This window comes from Entelurus aequoreus, linkage group LG03 (genome assembly GCF_033978785.1).
Source record: "Entelurus aequoreus isolate RoL-2023_Sb linkage group LG03, RoL_Eaeq_v1.1, whole genome shotgun sequence".
Classification (NCBI taxonomy): Eukaryota; Metazoa; Chordata; class Actinopteri; order Syngnathiformes; family Syngnathidae; genus Entelurus; species Entelurus aequoreus.
In genome coordinates this window covers 25,680,191-25,694,242 of record NC_084733.1, presented here as the reverse complement: position 1 = coordinate 25,694,242, position 14,052 = coordinate 25,680,191, and the positions used below count along the sequence as shown (strand labels likewise).

At 39.0% G+C, this 14,052-nt stretch overlaps 1 protein-coding gene across 4 annotated transcripts in view; it reads right to left on the bottom strand.

The window, feature by feature from the left end:
* The window catches only part of LOC133646315 (gamma-aminobutyric acid receptor subunit rho-1-like), a 63,643-nt gene that overhangs the window by 694 nt on the left and 48,897 nt on the right, over positions 1 to 14,052 (bottom strand). For all 4 annotated transcript variants that reach the window (XM_062041542.1, XM_062041543.1, XM_062041540.1 and 1 more), the window contains exons 9-10: positions 8,931 to 9,127; positions 1 to 1,727 (exon numbers count right to left, since the gene is read on the bottom strand). The exon at positions 1 to 1,727 is cut by the window's left edge and continues 694 nt beyond it. In XM_062041542.1, the coding sequence (XP_061897526.1) occupies positions 1,425 to 1,727; positions 8,931 to 9,127 (500 nt within the window). In that variant the 3' untranslated portion in view covers positions 1 to 1,424. The remainder of the gene's footprint in view (positions 1,728 to 8,930; positions 9,128 to 14,052) is intronic.

Here is a 14,052-nt window from a genome sequence, read left to right as displayed (position 1 = left end):
TTACTGATTGCCAATTATAGTGTTTGGTTACTGATTGACAATTGAGGTGTTGCATTACTGATTGCCAACCATAGTGTTGGGTTACTGATTGCCAATCAAAGTGTTGCGTTACTGATTGCCAATCATAGTGTTTGATTACTGATTGACGATTAAAGTGTTGCGTTACTGATTGCCAACCATAGTGTTGGGTTACTGATTCCCAATCAAAGTGTTGCGTTACTGAGTGCCAATCATAGTGTTTGGTTACTGATTGCCAATTGAAGTGTTGCGTTACTGATTGCTAATCAAAGTGTCGGGTTACTGATTGCCAATTATATTGTTTGGTTACTGATTGACAATTGAAGTGTTGCATTACTGATTGCCAACCATAGTGTTGGGTTACTGATTGCCAATCAAAGTGTTGCGTTACTGATTGCCAATCATGGTGTTTGATTACTGATTGACAATTAAAGTGTTGCGTTACTGATTGCCAACTATAGTGTTGGGTTACTGATTCCCAATCAAAGTGTTGCGTTACTGATTGCCAATCATAGTGTTTGGTTGCTGATTGACAATTGACGTGTTGCATTACTGATTGCTAATTAAAGTGTTGGGTTACTGATTGCCAATTATAGTGTTTGGTTACTGATTGACAATTGAAGTGTTACATTACTGAATTCCAACCATAGTGTTGAGTTACTGATTGCCAATCAAAGTGTTGCGTTACTGATTGCCAATCATAGTGTTTGATTACTGATTGCCAATCATAGTGTTTGATCACTGATTGTCAATTAAAGTGTTGCGTTACTGATTGCCAACCATAGTGTTGGGTTACTGATTCCCAATCAAAGTGTTGCGTTACTGATTGCCAATAATAGTGTTTGGTTATTGATTGACAATTGAAGTGTTGCGTTACTGCTTGCTAATCAAAGTGTCGGATTACTGATTGCCAATCATAGTGTTTGGTTACTGATTGACAATTGAAGTGTTGCAATAGTGATTGCCACCATAGTGTTGGGTTACTGATTGCCAATCAAAGTGTTGCGTTTCTGATTTCCAATCATAGTGTTTGGTTACTGATTGACAATTGAAGTGTTGTGTTACTGATTGCCAACCATAGTGTTAGGTTACTGATTGCCAATCAAAATGTTTGGTTACTGATTGCCATTCAAGGTGTTGCATCCCTGATTACCAAGATGCCAAAGGAGGTGACGGTACGTCTTTCTGAACAGTAACTACCCTTTGTGAATGGCGCTCACCTCTCAGAGAAGGAGGAAACATCAAGCCACAGCAAAAGTCTGTCCATAAACAGTGTGATGATGTAGTTACAGCATGACTCCGCAGTTGTCAAAAGGCCGGGTTGAGAAGGCAGTGGTCCTCGTGCGGCAGCGGCGTTCCTCACAATTTCACCAGCATAAAAAGGCGCTCTGTGTCGTGGAGGATCCTTACGAGTAGATGGACCAGTAAATGATGTTGAAGAGGATGTAGGCCCCGGGAAAGGCGACCCGCGAGTACTTGTCTATGGCGTGGGTGTCGATCCAAATGTTCACGTAGCCCCTGGCGGGCTTCACCTGGCCCGTCAGCTGCGGATCGTTCAGCGCCACTTGAGCCAGAATCCGCTCCTGCCGCCCACCGTTCTCCGGCATGCCGTAATTCCCGGTGCTGTTGACGTCCATGGTCCCGTATCCGGTGATCATTGGGTCGATCATCATGTCGTCCGGGTTGCCAATGCCACACGTGCAGGGCAGCTGGGCAGGCAAAATTATTTGATTTAATCAGGGCCAAAAAATAACGCGCCATGGGTGGTGGAGGGATGTTTGGGATAGAAATCTTCCTCAAGGGCCGCGTGGGTGATTGGCGCCATATGTTGCAACATTTGCCAGATGAAAAATAGTAACAGGAGCAAGACTGAGTCCCTGCTTTCATTGGCCGTAACCCCGAGAGAGGCTTAAATTGACGCAATTTAAGAACATATTATTTTAATTATTTTAATCTGTGCCACAATCAAATTCTCTCTATATAATGCCTGATAATGACTTTTACGGCACTGCTGTGTTTGCAACAATTTTAGCTGCAAAAATCAGAAAATATGTTTTAAATCTGATGCAATTGAGCAGCCTTATCATACAGAACATCCGGAAAGTATTCACTTTTTCCACATTTTGTTATGTTACAGCCTTATTCCAAAATGGAATACATCTTGTTTTGTCCTCAAAATTCTACAGAAAATACCTTATATTGACAATGTGAAAGGATATTTAATAAATTTTTTTGCAAATGTATTAAAAATTTAAAAAAATATAAGTCACATGTACATAAGTATTGCTTAATACTTTGCTGATGCACCTTAGGCAGCAATTACAGCCTGAAGTCTTTTTGAATATGATGCCACAAGCTTGACACACCTATCTTTGTTGCAGTTTCGCCCATTCCTCTTTGCAACACCTCTCAAGCTCCACCAGGTTGGATGGGAAGAGTTGGTTTTCATCCAGGATGTCTCCGTACATTGCTGCATTCATCTTAGTCTAGCCAGGGAGGTGACTAAGAACCCGATGGTCACTTTGTCAGAGCTACAGCATTATACTGTGGAGAGAGGAGAACCTTCCAGAAGGACAACCATCTTTGCAGCAATCCACCAATCAGGCCCTATATGGTATAGTGGTCGGACAGAAGACTTTTCTTTGTAAAAAGTTTGCCAAAATGCACCTGAAAGACTCTCAGACCTCGAGAAACTAATTTATCTGGACCTGATGAGACAAAGATTGAACTCTTTGGTGTGAAAGTTTTGGGATAACCAGGCACTGCTCATCACCAGGCTAATACCAACTATACAGTGAAGCATGGTGGTGGCAGCATCATGCTGTGGGGATGTTATTCAGTGGCAGGAACTGGGAGACTCAGCAGGATAGAGGGAAAGATGAATGCAGCAATGTACAGAGACATCCTGGATGAAAACCAACGCTTTCTATCCAACCTGATGGAGCTTGAGAGGTGCTGCAAAGAGGAATGAGCAAAGAAAAATGGGCGAAACTGCCCAAAGATAGGTGTGTCAAGCTTGTGGCATATTCAAAAAGACTTGAGGCTATATTTGCTGTAAAAAATGCATCAACGAAGTATTGAGGAAAGGCTGTGAATACTTATGTACATGTGATTTTTTTCGTGTTTTGTTTTTAATACATTCACATTGTCATTATGGGGTATTTTCTGTAGAATTTTGAGGACAAAACAAAATGTATTCCACTTTGTAATAAGACTGTAACATAACAAAATGTGGAAAAAGTGAGGCGCTGTGAATAATGTATGTGAATGTAAATAATAATGACACATGGGGTTTAAATCATTCATTGTAAAAATAAACCTTTTTTTCATCTGCCCTTTTGCATTTGGCAGATGACAAATATGAATATGCATGAGATTAAATTGCAGAAATAATTGGCCATAAGCCTTAAGATAAGCCTAAAGTGATGCAATTTAGAAAATATGTATTGCAAGTATGGACGTATGATATTTATAGTTATCTTTGCATTTCACATGTATATTTGAGTTAGACATCCCCTTGCGTGAATAATAATTTATCCAAAAATACATTCAAAGATAATTTCAATAATATAATTATTACTAATAATTGTAAAAAAAATATTTAATTATACATTCCTCATAAATAATTGTATTTGGTATTTTTTTGCTGTTGCAACACACAAGGCCTCAAAAAAGGGTTTTACTTTTTCTTTGGCTTTTTTTAGTGCTTTGGGTGATACTTTCACAAAAGGGAATCAGTGCTGATGTTGAAAAATGTGAAGCTAACAACAAAACAACACATTGTACAAGTAGTGTAGCAATCAAAAGTGGTGCACATGTCTCTGTCCTGACTGCTGAGTCGACAATTCCATCAAAAGACACAAAAATGTGATGTGTATGTTTTACCCAGCAATGACCTACTTTTTACACTTGTATAACAGTTCAAAATATTACAATGCAACATATGGAGTTGAAAGTTTAACACTGGAACGTTTGGATCCATTTGGATTTTCATTATTTCCTATGAGATAAACTGAGAAATAAAAACAAACTGGGCTACATCCAACCATGTTAAAGGGGAACTGCAATTTTTGGGGGGAATTTTGCCTATCGTTCACAATCATTATGAAAGACATGACGACAGATGGATTTTTTATAATGCATTCTAAATATTAAATACATTTGATCAAATGTCCGCTTACAATGAAGCCTATGGGAACCGTTCAATTCTGCCAATAGAGATCTTAGAAAAAAAAAATATTAGGGTTTATTTAGGGTTTTGTATACATGATGTAAGTATATATGTAATGTAGTAACGAGCACATTTTTAATAACATTTTATATTTACGTATTTTGATTATTTTAAGCATACGCGGCGCATTAATTTGAAAAATGTTTGCTTTTTTTTTGTCTTCATCACTGATTATTACTCACTGCAGACTTTATGAGAGCCAACAAGCATCACTTACTGTATAAAGTCTGCTGTCATTAGGATGCCGACTGCTAGGATGTTCATATATTTCTATTTAGATGAAAAATGTCTCATAATCCTCGCGAAAGACAGGGGGAGGGGGGGGGGTAACAAGCACTTTTCGTGTCATCCTAAATGGCTGTTAACGTGTCCCAACTTGTCGGATTATATCACCAGCCACCTTCTGTCCAGATGAGAGTCATGATTTATGATCTACAATAAACTTAAAGGGAGCAGAGAAGCGAGAAAGTAAGTAAGCAAACAAAGGCTCCTAATTTAGCTGCTGACATACGCAGTAACATATTGTGTCATTTTCCATTCTATTATTTTGTCAACATTATTAAGGACAAGTGGTAGAAAATGAATTATTAATGTACTTGTTTATTTACTGTTAATATCTGCTTACTTTCTTTTAACATGTTCTATCTACACTTCTGTTAAAATGTAATTATCACTTATTCTTCTGTTGTTTGATACTTTATATTAGTTTTGAATGATACCACAAATTTGGGTATCATTCCGATACCAAGTAGTTACAGGATCATACATTGGTCATATTCAAAGTCCTCATGTGTCCAGGGACATAGTTCCTGAGTTTATAAACATAATGTATATTACTTTTTTTGTTCGGTTTGTACTTCATGAAGTTTTGCACTTCTTGTTTTTTTGTGTGTTTTTTTTTGTTTGTTTTCATAATATTTGGATGTATTTGTTTGGTTTGTATGCTTGTGAATCTGGGCTATCCATTAAGTAAGACTTCTTTATTATGTTGAAGGGGGCAGGAAATATAAGATTTTCTTCATCCTGCTCCTTCTCAAGCATAGGTGTGTAAATATGTGTTTAGTTGCTGAAGTGTAATTGTCTATTGATCAAAAATGCACATCAATGAAGGAGATAAATTAAAAAAAAATGAATGAATGTAAAAAAAACGAAAGAAGATGTTGTGATGCCAAAAAATATTGACGTAATCATAGTAGTATCGACTAGTTACGCTACTGTACTTGGTATCATTACAATGGATGTTAGGTGTGGATCCACCAACGGCGTTTGTTTGGCGGACCTGTAATTTTCAGAGGCGGTATAGTACCGAATATGATTCATTAGTATCGCGGTACTACACTAATACCGGTATACCGTACAACCCTAATATATATTTATATTTATATATATATATATATATATATGTGTGTGTGTATATATATATATATATATATATATATATATATATATATATATATATATATATATATATATATATATATATATATATATATATATATATATATATATATATGTATATGTATATGTATATATATATATATATATATATATATATATATATATATATATATATATATATATATATATATATATATATATATATGTATATGTATATGTATATGTGTGTATATGTAAAAATGTTTTGTTTTTTAAAGACAAAGCTGGTTTTATTATTGGCTGATGTCAACATTTAGCTTTTTTTTCTCGTTGTGTTTTTTTGCTGTTTTACCAATTTTTGCAGGTGTTGTTTTTTGTGTGTAATGTCTCTGGGGCCAATGACAAAGGAGTCACGGGCAACAGATGGCCCATGTGCTGCACTTTGAACACCCCTACTATAGTCTTAGCGCTGTACCATATTTGTTCCTGTGTGATAAAGAGGGGTTAAACAGGGAAGTCCTTCTTTTGATGCCGCTTTGTTTCATCATATATTAACTGCCTTTGCACATGTCAATGTTTACTTTTGTATATAAATCAACACAAAATCCGTACTATGGAGAAATGTGTCAGGAACTCTATTATTTGGCTTGTTAGCTTCCTGTTGCAGTCGAGCGATGATGATGATGATGACGGACGGGCGCATTTTATGGAACCTTACAGTTTGTGGAAGACGGGGCAGAACTTCCAGCAGAGCACCGCTTTGCAGGAGAGAGGAAAACGCTTGATTGCTGCCCAGAAAGTGTGGGCGCCTTTCTGACGATGCGTCCACAAAATGCAAGTCCTCACATTGGAGGAAGATGCTAGAAAATGTCCAGTCAGCCCTAATGCATTGTTGCAGCTCGATGATTCTTTAGCACAACATGAAATTTTGCATTTGCGAGACGAGCGGGTGAAGTGTCCGGCCATGCTCAGTGGGTGTGGCCGCCCTGAGGATGATGTGAGACGTGCAGGGTGTTCAGGGGTTAAAATGTGTGCCTGTTTGTGGCTCTGTTATTAACTCTCCAGGGGGGATGTCATTGATGTCATATTAATACTTTTTTTTTTCTAATATTTTTGCGATTGTCGGGATGGCGAACCCTGCATTAAGGTAAGTTGAGTTCATGAAAAGTTTTACTGCACATAACCATTGCCTACTGTTCCCAAACAACACACAGGTCTTTTTTTGTCAAGATATTGTGGAGAATGCATACATTTTTAAGAGTTATTTCTTTATTCATAGTCATGTTTAAAGCAGCTAATATTTTCCCCATGTGTACACTTTGTTCTTGTATCTTATGACCACGAGTAAACTCTTGTGCTTTACCTTGAAGGCGTTGGAATGTGTGTTGGGAGTATGATGTACTCCCTTTTTACCTCATCTGTTTAGAACAATGAGGCTGTTTTCGTACTAAATAAGATGTTTCTTTCCGTTTGATTTTCAGACCGCTTCTAGATGCCGCTATTAACGCACTGTAAGACTGGTCTCCTAAAGCTTTAGTAAAACTTGATAATATTCCTATTCTGTCTTGATCAGGGGTGTCCAAACTGCGGCCCGGGGGCCGTTTGCGGCCCGCAGCTAATTGTTTACCGGCCCGCCACACATTCTGGAAATGCTATTGCAAAAATAAACATTAACTAGAAAAAGTTGCAATGTTCACACAAAGCCGCCATGCAGGCTGTTTTTTTCTTTTGTCTATCTTTCTTTTTCTTTTTTTTGCCATAGCTTAAAAAAAAATGTTGTAATGAATTATTGACCTATTCAAGGCTCCAATTATTTCAAATATTTCACTTTAAAATGTGTTATGTGGAAAATATTGAATGTATTGTGTGGTTGCCTTGCAAAAACATCAACGTTTTCTTTGACAAAAGAGCATAAAACAAACAAAATAATAGTTCAAACCTAAAATTGACAGATATATCTGAAGTTGATCTCGTAACTTAAGTGTTGAAAGTAAAAAAAAACTAATACAAATGTATCACTTTGAGTGGGGCACCTTTTGTATCCTAAATATATTTAATGGGATTTTATTTATCTTTTCACTGTGATTACTCAAAAATAACAATGAATTAATATCAATGGTGTCTTGCATTATTGATTATTTTAAGGCTCTAGTTACTTCACATCAAAGATTGCTTTCTGAATGTTTTGGGCAGTGGGGGAAATACTGCATATTTCAGTTTTATTATAAAAAACAAAGTTGTCTTGAAAGAAAAGGCATAAAACCTTTTTTTTTTTTTTTTAATTTTATATCAACCTGAAGTTGATATACTGTAGAGATTTACTGTAAGCGTTAAATAAAAAAAATAAAAAAATAATTTGACTTGTTTTTAACATTTTAATGACTTAGACACTTTATGGTCCCCGGGAGCCCTAAAGGTAAAAAACAAACAAAATCCATATATTTTGTTATGATTTGAAAATGAAATCTATCAAAATGGCCTCCGCAGGCTTTAATTTTTCCGTATGCGGCCCTCAGTGGAAAAAGTTCGGACACCCCTGGTCTTGATGGTCCTTCTTACTCAACATATCATCCGAAAGAATTTGGGATTGACCAGTGACTTTTATTTCCTGAGAGGAAGACTGGTCTGACACAACAATATAGATAGATGCTGTTTTTTTTCTACTGCAGGCAGAGGAAATAAATAACATTATAGTGGTGGGCCAAAGAAAAGGCAAACTAAAATAAATACATACAGTCGGCGTGGAGGCCCTTAGAGGTAGTTGTAGGGTGTCCCCAGATAAATGACAGATAATAATATTAATGGACCGTTAATGGGTCCATTTGTACACTCTTCGTTACATTAACATATATATTATACATGTGAGCCCATAAATATAAATGCCGTTAAATGAAGCTTTGATGTAGCAAGCTACTTTTTCTGTGTGGTTTAGCTACATTTAATTGAGAGCAACTTGTAGCTTAGCTTATTACATTATAATACGTTGTCATGTCTTTCATAATGATTGTGAACAATAGGCACAATTCCAAATAAATTGCAGTTCCCCTTTACCTTCTTGTGTGTGTGTGTTTTTTTGCACACAATAGAATAAAACGTTCTGCAGGCATAATGTGTAATTTTGGGCTCTTTGTCGGCGCCAAGTGGATTAAACTGGCTTGCATTCACACATAAAGAATCCACCATTTAGAGTAAGAGCACCCATTGAGGACATTGTTACAACTAATAATAAAGGCCAGTTGTAATTGCTTCAGAGGAATCCAAAGACATTACTCACTGCCGGAGATAATGACTTAAAAGCTCTTACCCTCTCCCTGAGTTTCCTCTCCTTGCGCTCCTGCACGGTGGAGAGGTAGTTGACAGCGGCGTACTCGATCACCGACAGGAAGACGAAGACAAAGCTGACCCATAGGTAGATGTCCACCGCCTTGATGTAGGACACTCGCGGCATGGAGGCGTTGACCCCGGTGATGATGGTGGACATGGTGAGGACAGTGGTGATGCCTACACACACACACACACACACACACACACACACACACACACACACACACACACACACACACACACACACACACACACACACACACACACACACACACACACACACACACACACACACACACACACACACACACACACACACACACACACACACACTTTTGAATCACTTCAACAATGGACATTATTTAAGGCAGTTATTTGCATGGCCACGTCAGACAGAAGGGAATACACAGGACAAGACGTTGTGCCTGCTGGCCTCCTCCTGTCACATTAAGAGATGAATTAATTGCTTTTTATTTGTTATTGTGTTGGAGGAACGACATGCATAAAAAGCACCACAATCGAGTGTAAATAATTTACAGCTGTCGTTATGTATGTAAGTAAAACATCATTTCATGATACCAGCAAGTAGGGATGGACAAACATTTTTTTTGTACAATTCCGATAACTTCCTGCTTCTCAAACCCATACCGATAACTCAGTGAATCTCAAACTGCGCCATCTAGTGGTACGCCAAAGAATCACTTAATTAAAGTACAGTGTTTTATTTTCCTATATTCAAACACAGTTTTACTGTTTGAATTGTGTGTAATGTTACAGTGGTCAGAAATATTAAATATACCGTATTTTCCGGAAAATAAGGCTGTGAGGCTTGTCACTAACAGTTTGGTTATGTTTTGGTTTTCCCTCTGTGTTTGTGTTTTATTTCCTGTCAGCGCTCTTATTTTGGTTCCTTTTCCTGCACGTCTCCCTGAGCGCTTGTACCTGTACCTCACCTGTACCTGATTGGCAGTCTGGCACACCTGGTGGCAATTGCCAATCAGGCTACTATTTATACCTGCCTCATCCTCCAGTCAGGGCTGGAGTACTGATAGCTGTTTGCAGTTTGCTGTCTCCTAGTTCCTCGTTTCCAGTTTGCCTGTTTCCTGGTTCCTGTGTGCTGTCACCTGTTTTTCTGGTGTCCTGTAACCTGTTATCCTGGTTCCGGGTTCGTGTTCTACCTGCATTTTTGGACAATACATCAAGTTTTCTTGCCCCAAGCCTGCCATCTCTGCAAGTTGGGGCTCGTCACCAACACTGCCTGACAAAGGCACACTTAAAATCCTTTTTCTCAAAAACTCGACAGTGCGCCTTATAACCCGGTGCGCCTAATGTAAGGAATAAGTTTGGTTGAGCTTACCCACCTCCAAGCTATTTTATTTGGCACATGGTATAATGATAAGTGTGATGGCAGTCAAACATAAGAGAAGTGTAGCCTGCACTAAAGATGGGTATCAATTAAACAACACCAACATTCTAAATGTTCCATTGAAAATATAGAACATTACACACGGCGCTCAAAAATCTATCAAAATGTTTTAGTACGACTTTGGTAAGCTATGAAGCCGCACCGCTTGAATGATTGTCAGTGCATTAAACATACAAGTATTATTATGGTGTGTGCATAAGGTAAGACATATTATCTGCCGTTTTGTTTCGCAATATTATACAAAAGCAACTTTTCTTACCTTCTGGTGCCTGCTGATCTGTATTTGGGATCTGCATTAATCCTGAAAAATAAGCGTTTTCTTTTTCTCTATCTTCTTGTTATGTGACATTCATCCTCCGCGGTTGCCATTTCTAATATAAAGTAGTGTAAAGTTCTTACTTATATCTGTCATTAACCTCGCCATGAAAGCGCTAAAACATACCGGTGTAGTGAGTTTACATTATTCACCCAAGGAACTTCAGTTATTAGAGTTCTGGTCGAACGTTTTTTCACGGGACACATTTCCTGTGTTGTTGTTTCCGGATGAGGAGATGCTGCTCCGTTATTGATTTAAGTAAAGTCTGAATGTCATTAAAACAGTTAGCTCCATCTTTTGACACTTCTTCCACTCCCGTCCTTGCACGCTGCAACAAAGATGACGGGGAGAAGACGCTGCTGAAGGTGAGCCACGTAAATAAGATCGGCCACAAAACGGCGCATCCGGAAGCGACTGTCAGAAAGTGTCTTGAAGATGATCTATAAAACATAATCTATGCAACATTTTGACCAAAGAACCACCATTACATGTTATGTAGACCACAGGGAAGTGTTTTACATTTAGAAAAAAAAAAAAATATATATATGACTCCTTTAATGCGCCCTATAATCCTAGAATCCCTAAAAACATCAAAAATAGACCATTCATCAGCAGTGCGCCTTAAGGTCCGGAAAATAGGGTAATTGTTAAATAAAACCGTTGCCTTGTTTTTAATGAATACATAGGCCTACTACGCAACTCTATTTTAATGTTGGCCATTATGGTGCAATGGGATGTCGAGTGATGCGTGAAGGAGGCCACTGAGGACACGACTTCTCCTACAGGATGCCCTTCGGACCGTCTGTTTGTACCGGTCTCCCTATGCTCTGAGGTTCTAGCTCGGGCTCACGGCTCCAAAATCGCCTGCCAGCGACTTACGGCGTTCCTCCTCCCACAGCGGTTCTGGTGGCCAACCCTCCAAGCAGACACCAAGAGGTATGTGGCCGCATGCTATGTCTGTACTACAAATAAATCCTCCCATCAGGCTCCATTTGGCTTACTTAGGCCTCTTACCATCCCCTCGCGACCATGGTCACACATAGCACTGGACTTTGTCATGGGACAAGAGGGTTTTCTGTCATCACTATTGTAGACAGAATCTCCAAGTTTACTCACGTTGTCCCCCTCCGCAGACTTCCCACTTCCCTGGAGACAGCTAAGCTTCTCATACAGCATGTGGTCCGGCTGCATGGGATCCCAGCGGATGTTATGTCGGAAAGAGGTCCTCAAATTGCTTCAGCCACATGGAGAGCCTTCTGCAAATTCCACAGCCAGTTTGTCATCGGGCTACCACCCCCAATCAAACGGACAATCCGAGCGAGCCAATCAGGACTTGGGAGCAGCCTTGAGGTGCGTTTGTCTTCAACATCCAGCGTCAAGGGCTACCTATTTACCCTGGGTAGAATATAACACCGTCATCTGCTCATCTACTGGACTGTCTCCTTTCCACGTGGTCCACGGATTCCAACCCCCCATATTTTCATCCAGAGAGTCCAATATTGCAGTTCCATCACTGGCCGCCCTGATGCGTCGGCGCAGCACCCGAGTTGCCCTTTCTCGTACAGCCAGGCGCCATAACAGTTTATGATTGACTGGATTTCGCATTTCTTATACAAAACCCAAAACCAGTGAAGTTGGCACGTTGTGTAAATCGTAAATAAAAACAGAAAACAATGATTTGCAAATCCTTTTCAACTTATATTCATTTGAATAGACTGCAAAGACAAGATATTTAATGTTCAAACTGAGAAACTTAATTTTTTTTGCAAATAATCATTAACTTTGAATTTAATGGCAGCAACACATTGCAAAAAAGTTGGCACAGGGGCAATTTTACCACTGTGTTACATGGCCTTTCCTTTTAACAACACTCAGTAAATGTTTGGGAACTGAGGAGACCAATTTTTGAAGCTTTTCAGGTGGAATTCTTTCCCATTCTTGCTTGATGTACAGCTTAAGTTGTTCAACAGTCCGGGGGTCTCCGTTGTGGTATTTTAGGCTTCATAATGCGCCACACATTTTCAATGGGAGACAGGTCTGGACTACAGGCAGGCCAGTCTAGTACCCGCACTCTTTTACTACGAAGCCAAGCTGTTGTAACATGTGGCTTGCGTTGTCTTGCTGAAATAAGCAGGGGCATCAATGAAAAAGACGTTGCTTGGATGGCAACATATGTTGCTCCAAATCTTGCATGTACCTTTCAGCATTAATGGTGCCTTCACAGATGTGTAAGTTACCCATGCCTTGGGCACTGATACACCCCCATACCATCACAGATGCTGGCTTTTGAACGTCCACAGTTTCCAAAAACAATTTCAAATGTGGACTCGTCAGACCACAGAACACTTTTCCACTTTGCATCAGTCCATCTTAGATGAGCTCGGGCCCAGCGAAGCAGGCAACGTTTCTGGGTGTTGTTGATAAATAGCTTTCGCTTTGCATAGTAGAGTTTTAACTTGCACTTACAGATGTAGTGACAAACTGTAGTTACCGACAGTGGTTTTCTGAAGTGTTCCTGAGCCCATGTGGTGATATCCTTTACACACTGATGTCGGTTTTTGATGCAGTACTGCCTGAGGGATCGAAAGTCCGTAATATCATCGCTTACGTGCAGTGATTTCTCCAGATTCTCTGAACCTTTTGATGATATTCCAGACCATAAATGGTGAAATCCCTAAATTCCTTGCAACAGCTTGTTGAGAAATGTTGTTCTTAAACTGTTCGACAATTTGCTCACGCATTTGTTCACAAAGTGGTGACCCTCGCCCCATCCTTGTTTGTGAATGACTGAGCATTTCATTGAAGCTGCTTTTATACCCAATCATGGCACCCACCTGTTCCCAATTAGCCTGTTCCCCTGTGGGATGTTCCAAATAAGTGTTTGATGAGCATTCCTCAACTTTATCAGTCTTTTTTGCCACTTGTTGCAGGCATTAAATTCCAAATGAGCTAATATTTGCAAAAAATAACAGAGTTTACCAGTTCGAACATTAAATATGTTGTCTTTGCACTGTATGGGTTCAGAAAAACATGTAAAGTGACTTTGGGTACTTAGAAAAAGCGCTATATAAATCCCAGGTATTATTATTATTATTATTATTATTCAATTTAATATAGGTTGAAAAGGATTTGCAAATCATTATATTCTGTTGTTATTGAGGATTTACTCAACGTGCCAACTTCACTGGTTTTGGGTTTTGTACTTGATAAAACTCTAATTTCTGATTTTTACCACATATTCCCAGATAAGCCAGGAAGTCTGCCAGGTGGCGTCCATTGAAGGAGTGGGAGAGTGCTGTCACACTTTTTTTGTGACCTTTGGTCTGCAAGTACCTTCCTGTCATGCTCGACTTGTCCTCA